The sequence below is a fragment of the Chroicocephalus ridibundus genome, unplaced genomic scaffold (genome assembly GCF_963924245.1).
Source record: "Chroicocephalus ridibundus unplaced genomic scaffold, bChrRid1.1 SCAFFOLD_749, whole genome shotgun sequence".
In the NCBI taxonomy this organism is placed as follows: Eukaryota; Metazoa; Chordata; class Aves; order Charadriiformes; family Laridae; genus Chroicocephalus; species Chroicocephalus ridibundus.
This window is the reverse complement of record NW_026961361.1, coordinates 1-9,033: the sequence shown is the minus strand read 5'-3', so window position 1 is coordinate 9,033 and position 9,033 is coordinate 1. Positions and strand designations below refer to the sequence as shown.

Sequence of the window (9,033 nt, the reverse complement as noted above, 5' to 3'; positions counted from 1 at the left end):
CTCCATGGGGCCACCACCCCAGACAGGGCCATCACCTTCCATGGGGCAACCACCCCAGATGGGGCCGTCACCCTCCATGGAGCCACCACGGTGCCATCACCCTCCTTGGGGCCATCAGACCAGTTGGGGTCATTGCCATGGGGCCACCACCCTCCATGGGGCAACCATCCTCCACGTGGTCATGTCCCTTCACAGGGCCATCACCCTCCATGGGGCTACCATGAGGCCATCACCCTCCATGGGGCCACCAACCCAGGTGAGGCCATCACCCTCCATCACCCTCCTTGTGGCCACCACCCCAGATGGGGCCGTCACCCTCCATGGGGCCACCAACCTCCATGGGGCAACCACCCTCCACGTGGTCATGACCCTCCACAGAGCCATCACCCTCTATGGGGCCACCAACCCAGATGGGGCCATCACCTTCCATAGGGCCACCACCCTCCTTGGGGCCATCAGCACAGTTGAGGTCATTGCCATGGGGCCACCATCCTCCCTGGGGCCACCATCCTCCATGTGGTCATGTCCCTCCACATGGCCATCACCCTCCATGGGGCCACCATGAGGCCATCACCCTCCATGGGGCCACCAACCCAGGTGAGGCCATCACCCTCCGTCACCCTCCTTATGGCCACCACCCCAGATGGGGCCATCACCCTCCATGGGGCCACCGCCCCAGATGGCGACGTGACCCTCCATGGGGCCACTGCCCCAGACGGCGATGTCACCCTCCAGGGGGCCACCATGGGGCCAGCAACCTCCTTGGGGCCACTGGCCCAGTTGGGCTCATCCTCATGGGGCCGCCAACCTCCACGTGGTCATGACCTTCCACGGGGCCATCACTCTCCATGGGGCCACCGCCCCAGATGGCGACGTGACGCTCCATGGGGCCACCAACCCAGACGGCGATGTCACCCTCCAGGGGGCCACCATGGGGCCAGCAACGTCCCTTGGGGCCACCGGCCCAGTTGGGCTCATCCTCATGGGGCCGCCAACCTCCACGTGGTCATGACCCTCCACGGGGCCATCACTCTCCATGGGGCCACCGCCCCAGATGGCGATGTCACCCTCCATGGGGGCCACCAACCCAGACAGCGATGTCACCCTCCATGGGGGCCACCAACCCAGACGGCGATGTCACCCTCCATGGGGCCACCAACCCAGATGGCGACGTGACCCTCCATGGGGGCCACCAACCCAGATGGCGATGTCACCCTCCAGGGGGCCACCATGGGGCCAGCAACCTCCTTGGGGCCACCGGCCCAGTTGGGCTCATCCTCATGGGGCCACCAACCTCCACGTGGTCATGACCTTCCACGGGGCCATCACTCTCCATGGGGCCACCGCCCCAGATGGCGACGTGACCCTCCATGGGGCCACTGCCCCAGACGGCGATGTCACCCTCCATGGGGCCACCAACCCAGACAGCGATGTCACCCTCCATGGGGGCCACCAACCCAGACAGCGATGTCACCCTCCATGGGGCCACCAACCCAGACAGCGATGTCACCCTCCATGGGGGCCACCAACCCAGATGGCGACGTGACCCTCCATGGGGCCACCAACCCAGACGCCGATGTCACCCTCCAGGGGGCCACCATGGGGCCAGCAACCTCCTTGGGGCCACCGGCCCAGTTGGGCTCATCCTCACGGGGGCCACCAACCTCCGCGCGGTCACGACCCTCCACGTGGGGGCGGGGGGGGGGGGGGTCAGGTGGGGCCATCCCCCTCCATCCCCCTCCTCGTGGCCACCACCCCAGGCGCCGACGTCACCCTCCACCGGGGGCCACCACCACGCGCCCCTCCCCCAACATGGTCCTTTTCTCTTTTTTCTTTTTTTTTTTCCCCCTTTCAACTTTTGGGTGGGGGGAGGTGTCGACGGGGGGGGTTTTTTTTCCCTTTTTTTTTCTTTTTTTTTTTTTTTTTCTTTCTTTTCCACTTCCTCCGCTGAAAAAAAAAAAAACCCAAAAAAATAACCAAACACCACCCCCCACCACCACCCTCAACCCCCCCCCCCGCCGCCATCCCCGGGGCCTTTCTTTTCCTTTCTCCCCGCTCCCGTTGTCCCCCCCCCGCCTCCAAAAATCCGCCGCCGGCGCCGGCCGTCCCTTCACCTGCCGTCCTCGCGCCGGGGGTGCACCCAGTTGTTGTCGTGCAGGCCCACCCTGCAGCCCGGCGCTTCCTTATCCGCTCGCCGGCAGCACATCCAGTAGGATCGGCCGTAAGGCAGGTCGTGGTGGTAGGGTTTGGGGTGCCAGCGGCAGAGGGACACGTCCCCCTTCTCGTACCGTTTCTTGCACTGCTTGCAGGGGTCGTCGCGGTAGAGGGGGTCGGGGTTCCAGCGGGAATCGGTGGCCTGCACCCCGAAGGTCTCGATGATGGATTTGAAATAGTGACAGGAACATTTGAGGGCGGCCAGCGCTTGGGTGGGCAAGTAGCTGAAGATCTTCACCATGACGTGCTCCGGCAGGAGGAGCATGTACTGCCGGGGCTCCAGCAGGCGTTGGATTTTGAAACGGATCTCCAAAAAATCGTGGGAGACGTGACGGTACAAGCGGCAAAGCGAAGGGTCGGGGACGGCCGCCGCTTCCTCGCCCGCTTCCGACGCCTCCGACGCCGGCGTCGCCTCCTCCGGGACGGGCAGGAGGAAGAGCTGCCCCGGCGGCGGGTCCTCCTGCGGCGCCGCCGCCGGCAGCCGCACCGTCTCCTCCTTCATCTTCTTGGCGCTGTCTTTGCCGAAGAAGACGCATTGGTCCACCACCCCCGTCACCACCACGTCCACGTGGAAGCCGGCGGCGCAATCCCGCGCCGCCGCCGCCGCCGCCGCCGTCGCCGGCATCGTCTCGCCGCTTCCTTCCCCCGGCTCCGCTTTGCCGGCGGCGCTCGCCGGCCCCTCGCCGCACCCGGCGGCGGCGGCGGCGGGGCCGTCCCCGTCCCCTTTGGCGCCGGCGGTGGCCAGGAGGAACTCCACGTTGTTGGGCAACGCGTCGCGGGACGGGCTGATCAACTGGTAGAGGTCGCAGGTGATCTTGTCCTTGGCGCGACCGCCGCCGTTGCCGCCGCCGTTGCCCGTCCCGCAGCTCATGAAGACGCAATTCGGCCGCCCCGCAGCCCCCGGCTCGGCCGCGGCGGTTCCGGGCCGGCTTTCGCGACCGCTGGAGATACGGAAAGCGATACGCACCTCGCCGGCAGCCGGCGACGCCGAAGACGACGAGGCGGCGGCGGCGGCGGCGCATTCGGCGGCGCCCGGGCGACACATGCCGTTGGGTGGAGCGCCGCCGCCGCCGCCGCCGCCGCCGCCGCGTTCCCGTTGCCGCGACTCGAAGTGGGCTACGGCTTCGGCCACCCGGCTGCAATCGGAGCCGCCGGGCGTTTTGGTTTCGCCGCCGGCGGCCGCTTCCACGAAGACGATGGGGGCGGCGGCGGCGGCGCCGCAGGGCCGGGGGAAGCTCTGCAAGGCCAGCGCCGTCCTCCGCTCCACCAAGGCCACCATCTCGGCCACCGACAGCAAGTCGGGGGGAGGCGATTCGGCGGGAGGTTGGCCGGCGAGCGGGCACGCCGCTTCCCGGCCGCCGCTAGCCCACGGCTTGTTCTTCGCCGGGTCGTGGCAACGCCGGCGCCGCTTGGCTTTGGAGCTGTCGTTGCCCCAGTTGCCCTTGACCTTCATGGTGGTGGGGCGGCCGCCGCCGCCGCCGCCGCCACCCCCACCGCCGCCGCCGCCGCCGCACTGGTGGGCCACGAAAAAAGCCACTTTCTCCTTGGTGTTGCCGGGTTTGATGACGTACCAGGTGTCCAGCAGCACCCGCCCTTCCTCCGCCGGCGCCGGGGGAGCCGGGGCGGCATCTGCGGGAGGCGGCGGCGGCGGCGGCGGCGGCGGCGTCGGCAGCGGCGGCGTTTTTTCCGGGGGGCCGCCGGCGTTTTCCTCGGCGGGGCGGCAGGAGAAAGGGTTGGGGGCCGGGGGGGGCCGGGGTTGCTTGGGGGGGGCGGCGGCGGCGTTGTAAGCGCCGAAGGGCCGCGGGCACCAGAGCTGGAGCTGGGGGAAGGCGGTGGGTTCCATCAGGGCACCATGGCACCCGCCGGCGGGGCGTCCCCACCGCGCTGCTCCGACCCCCGCCGGGGGGGTTTTGGGGTGGGGGGTGGGGGGCGGGGGGCTGCCGGCGCCCGCCCCCAGGGCCTGCCGGGAGAGAAAGGGGGTTAGCGGGGGTCGGGGGGGCCGGTATATGGATGGTGGGGGGCAGTATAGGGATGGTGGGGGCAGTATGGGGCTGGGGGGCCACTATGGGGCTGATGAGGGCAACTATGGGGGTGGTGGGGGCAGTATGGGGCTGGTGGGGGCAACTATGGGGCTGGCAGGGGCCAGTATGGGGCTGGTGAGGGCCAGTATGGGGCTGGTGGGGCCAGTATAGGGGTGGTGGGGGCCAGTACTGGGCTGGGGGGGCCACTATGGGGCTGGTGAGGGCAGCTATGGGGGTGGTGGGGGCCAGTATGGGGCTGGTGGGGGCCAGTATAGGGATGGTGGGGGCAGTATGGGGATGGGGGCAACTATGGGGCTGGTGGGGACCAGTATAGGGATGGTGGGGGCAGTATGGGGATGGTGAGGGCAACTATGGGGCTGGTGGGGACCAGTATAGGGATGGTGGGGGCAGTATGGGGCTGGAGGGGCCACTATGGGGCTGATGAGGGCAACTATGGGGGTGGTGGGGGCCAGTATGGGGCCGGTGGGGCCAGTATAGGGATGGTGGGGGGCAGTATGGGGATGGGGGCAACTATGGGGCTGGTGGGGGCCAGTACTGGTCTGGGGGGGCCACTATGGGGCTGGTGAGGGCAGCTATGGGGGTGGTGGGGGCCAGTATGGGGCTGGTGAGGGCAACTATGGGGCTGGTGGGGGCCAGTATAGGGCTGGTGGGGCCACTATGGGGCTGGTGAGGGCAACTATGGGGATGGTGGGGGCCAGTATGGGGATGGTGAGGGCAACTATGGGTCTGGTGGGGCCACTATGGGGCTGGTGAGGGCAACTATGGGGATGGTGGGGGCCAGTATGGGGCTGGCTGGACCAGTATAGGGATGGTGGGGCCAGTATGGGGCTGGTGAGGGCCAGTATGGGGCTGGTGAGGGCAACTATGGGGATGGTGTGGGCCAGTATGGGGCTGGTGGGGGCCAGTATAGGTCTGGTGGGGACCAGTATAGGGATGGTGGGGGCCAGTTTAGGGCTGGGGGGACCAGTATGGGGCTGGTGGGTACCAGTATGGGGGCGGGGGGGGGCACTATAGGGACATTGGGGCCAGTATGGGACTGGTGGTGGCCAGTATGTGCCTGGTGGGGCCAGTACGGGGCTGGAGGTGTTAATGGGCCATTACTGGGCCGTTCCCAGTACCCTTACTGGGTCGTACTGGGGGGACCGAGGGCTCCCCCCTCCCCGGCCCCGCCCCCTTTGGACGCGCCGAAGCCCCGCCCCTCCGCGCCCAGCCCCGCCCCCAACCCCCCTAAGCCCCGCCCCCTCCTCCCCCCCGTCCGGCCCTGCCCGCCAGGCGGCGACCAATCAGCGCGCTGCGTTTGGGCCATGCCCATATATGGACGGAGGCGGCGGCGGCGGGAAAGGGCGTGGCGGGGAGGAAGGGGGGGCGTGGCCAACGGAGGGAGGGGCGTGGCCAAGCGGCCCCGCCCCTCCCCGGGGCCGCCGAGGCGGGAGGGGCGCGGACACGGTCCCGCGTGGCCCCGGTTGCGGGGGGGGGGGATGACCGTCCCGGTTGAAGGAGGCGGGAGGACACGGGGCGACACACCGAGCCGGTGACCCCCGTGGGTGGGCGCGAGGCCGGCCCCCGCCCCAGGGGGGACGCGGGGACACGCCCGCCCCCCCCCCCTCCCCCTTGACACGGCGACACGCGTGTCGTGTCCGTGTCCTCCCCGCTCCCCCCCCGCATCCCGGGTGTGTCACGAGCGGGAGGCGCCGGTCCCCGGTGTGACATCGCTGCCGCCTCCCCCCCCCCCCCCCCACAACCGGGGCCCAGGCCCCGCCGCCGCTACCGAGCACCGGCCCCGGGGCAAGCCGCGGGGGCTCCCCCGCCCCCCCCCCCCCCAACTCTGTCCCCCCTCACACCCCCCCCACCCTCCCCGCGGCCCGGGCCCCGCCCCGGTGCCGCCGCCCCTCCCCGCTCACCGGGCAGGTGCCGGGCGCGGCCGCTCCGCCTCTCCGCGCCGCTTCCGGGGTGCCGCCGCGCATGCGCCCCGCCGCCGTGAGGCGCCGCGCCTGCGTCGCGCGGGGGGATGCCGGGAAGTGTAGTCCGCCCGCGGCGTACGCCGACACCCTACGCCTGCGCCGCGCGGAGGATGCCGGGAAGTGTAGTCCGCCCGTGGCGTACGCCGACACTCTACGCCTGCGCCGCGCGGGGGGATGCTGGGAAAGCGTAGTCCGCCCGCCGTGTGGGGGGGGGGGTGTGCGCGGAGACTCCGCGCATGCGCAATGGGCGCCCCGGGATGGGGGTAGTTCGTGCGCGGAGGGGGGCTGGGGGTGACCGGGGGGGGGGGGGGGTGTCTCCCAATGACAACACCCTGTGCCCCCCCCCCCCGTACCCCCCCCAGTGCCTCCCAGTTCCTCCCAGTGACACCCCCCAGAACCCCCTGTGACACTCCCAGTGCTCCCCAGTACCCCCAGTTCCCCCCGGGGGCCCCCCCAGTGACACCCCCCCCCAGTGCTCCCCAGTACCCCCCAGTTCCCCCCCGGGGCCCCCCCCAGTGACACCCCCCCCAGTGCTCCCCAGTACCCCCAGTGACACCCCCCAGTGGCCCCCAGTTCTCCCCAGCGCCCCCCCGGTGACACCCCCATTCCCCCCCCCCACCCCCCCCCAGTGCCCCTACTTCCCTCCGGGGCTCACCAGTACCCCCCCCCCCCCCAGTGCCCCCCCCCCCCCAGTGCCCCCCCCAGGCGATTTCACAGGGGCCACCCATGGGTGTCACACAGTATTTTTTAGGGTACAAAAGCTGGGAACACGCCCCCCCCCCCGCGCCCCCAGCACCCAAAGGTGACCCCCCCCCCCCCCCCCCAGCACACAAAGGTGACAGTGAACCCCCCCAAATACCACCCCCAGCACCCAAAGGTGCCCCCCCCCAGAACCCAAAAGTGCCCCCCCTCCCCCCAGCATCCAAAGGTGACAGTGACCCCCCCCCCCAGCACCCAAAGGTGTCCCCCCCCCAGCACCCTAACGGTGACAATGACTCCCCCCACAAGCCCCCCGAACCCCCCCAGCACCCAAAGGTGCCCCCCCAGCACCCCGAGGTGACAATGACCCCCCCCAGCAACCCAAAAGTGGCCCCCCCAGCATCCAAAGGTGACAGTGACACCCCCCCAGGCACCCTAAAGGTGACAATGACCCCCCCCCACAAGCCCCCCGACCCCCCCCAGCACCTAGAGGTGTCCCCCCCAGCACCCCACAGGTGACAATGACCCCCCCCCCCAGCACCCAAAGGTGTCCCCCCCCCCAGCACCCTAAAGGTGACAATGACCCCCCCACAAGCCCCCCGACTCCCCCCAGCACCCCAGACGTGTCCCCCCCCCCAGCACCCTAAAGGTGACAATGACCCCCCCCAGCACCCAAAGGTGACAATGACCCCCCCCAGCACCCAAAGGTGTCCCCCCCCAGCACCCAAAGGTGACAATGACCCCCCCCAGCACCCAAAGGTGTCCCCCCCCAGCACCCAAAGGTGACAATGACCCCCCCCAGCACCCAAAGGTGTCCCCCCCCAGCACCCAAAGGTGACAAATGACCCCCCCCAGCACCCAAAGGTGTCCCCCCCAGCACCCAAAGGTGACAATGACCCCCCCCCAGCTCTCAAAGGTGCCCCCCCCAGCACCCAAAGATGACATTGACGCCCCCCAGCACCCAAAGGTGTCCCCCCCCAGCACCCTAAAAGGTGACAATGACCCCTCCCACAAACCCCCCGAACCCCCCCAGCACCCAAAGGTGCCCCCCCGGCACCCCAAAGGTGACAATGACCCCCCCCAGCACCCAAAGGTGTGTTCCCCCAGCACCCTAACGGTGACAATGACTCCCCCCACAAGCCCCCCGAATCCCCCCAGCACCCAAAGGTGACAATAACCCCCCCCCAGCACCCCACAGGTGACAATGACCCCCCCCCCCAGCACCCAAAGGTGGCCCCCCCAGCATTCAAAGGTGACAATGACCCCCCCCCAAGCCCCCCCTGACCCCCCCCCCCCCCCAGCACCCCAAAGATGACATTGACGCCCACCCCCCAGCACCCAAAGGTGATCCCCCCTTCCCCCCCCCACACCCCCCCCCCCCCCGTTCAGCAGCAGCTCTCGGCCACGGGGCCCCCCCCGAGCGGGGGGTCGCGGCCCGGGGGGGTTGAGGGGGGGGGGGCGGCGGCGCGGGGGGGGGCAGGGGGGGGCCAGGCGACAGCGTTGCCAGCCGCGGCGCACCTCCGCCTGCACCTGCACGCGTCACGACAGGCGCACGTCACGACGGACGTCACGACATGTCGCGACAGAGCGCCCCCCCCCCCCCGCCCCCCCCCCCCCGCGACGTGTCGCACCTCCTTGTTGACGAAGCAGTAGAGGACGCTGGACGACGAGCCCCTGGGGGGGGGGGGGGGGCAAAGGGGGGGGGGGGGCCACATACGGGTGGGTGCCCCCCCCATGGCCCCCCCCCCATGGCCCCCCCCCGTGCCCCCCCCCCCCCAATTTCCAACCCCCCCCATTTCGACCACCCCGTGCCCCCCCATTGCACCCCCCCATTTCCACCCCCCCATTTCCACCCCCCCCATTGCACCCCCCCATTTCCACCCCCCCATTTCCACCCCCCCCATTGCACCCCCCCATTTCCACCCCCCCATTTCCACCCCCCCCATTGCCACCACCCCCCATGTCCCCCCCATTTCCACCACCCCCCGTGCCACCCCCCCCATTGCCACCCCCCCATGCGTCCCCCTATTTCCACCCCCCATTGCACCCCCCCATGTCCCCCCCCCATTTCCACCACCCCATTTCCACCCCCCCCATTTCCATCCCCCCATTGCACC

The 9,033-nt window shown here is 70.1% G+C and overlaps 1 protein-coding gene across 1 annotated transcript; it reads right to left on the bottom strand.

Annotated features, from left to right (window-relative positions):
* Positions 1-2,033: 2,033 nt before the first annotated feature.
* Positions 2,034-6,357, bottom strand: FBXO46 (F-box protein 46). The gene is made up of 2 exons (XM_063321868.1): positions 6,158-6,357; positions 2,034-4,174 (listed from the first exon to the last, which is right to left on the bottom strand). The coding sequence occupies exons 1-2, from the start codon at positions 6,218-6,220 to the stop codon at positions 2,111-2,113; spliced, it is 2,127 nt and encodes a 708-aa protein (XP_063177938.1). The 5' UTR covers positions 6,221-6,357; the 3' UTR covers positions 2,034-2,110.
* Between the last annotated feature and the right edge of the window lie 2,676 nt (positions 6,358-9,033).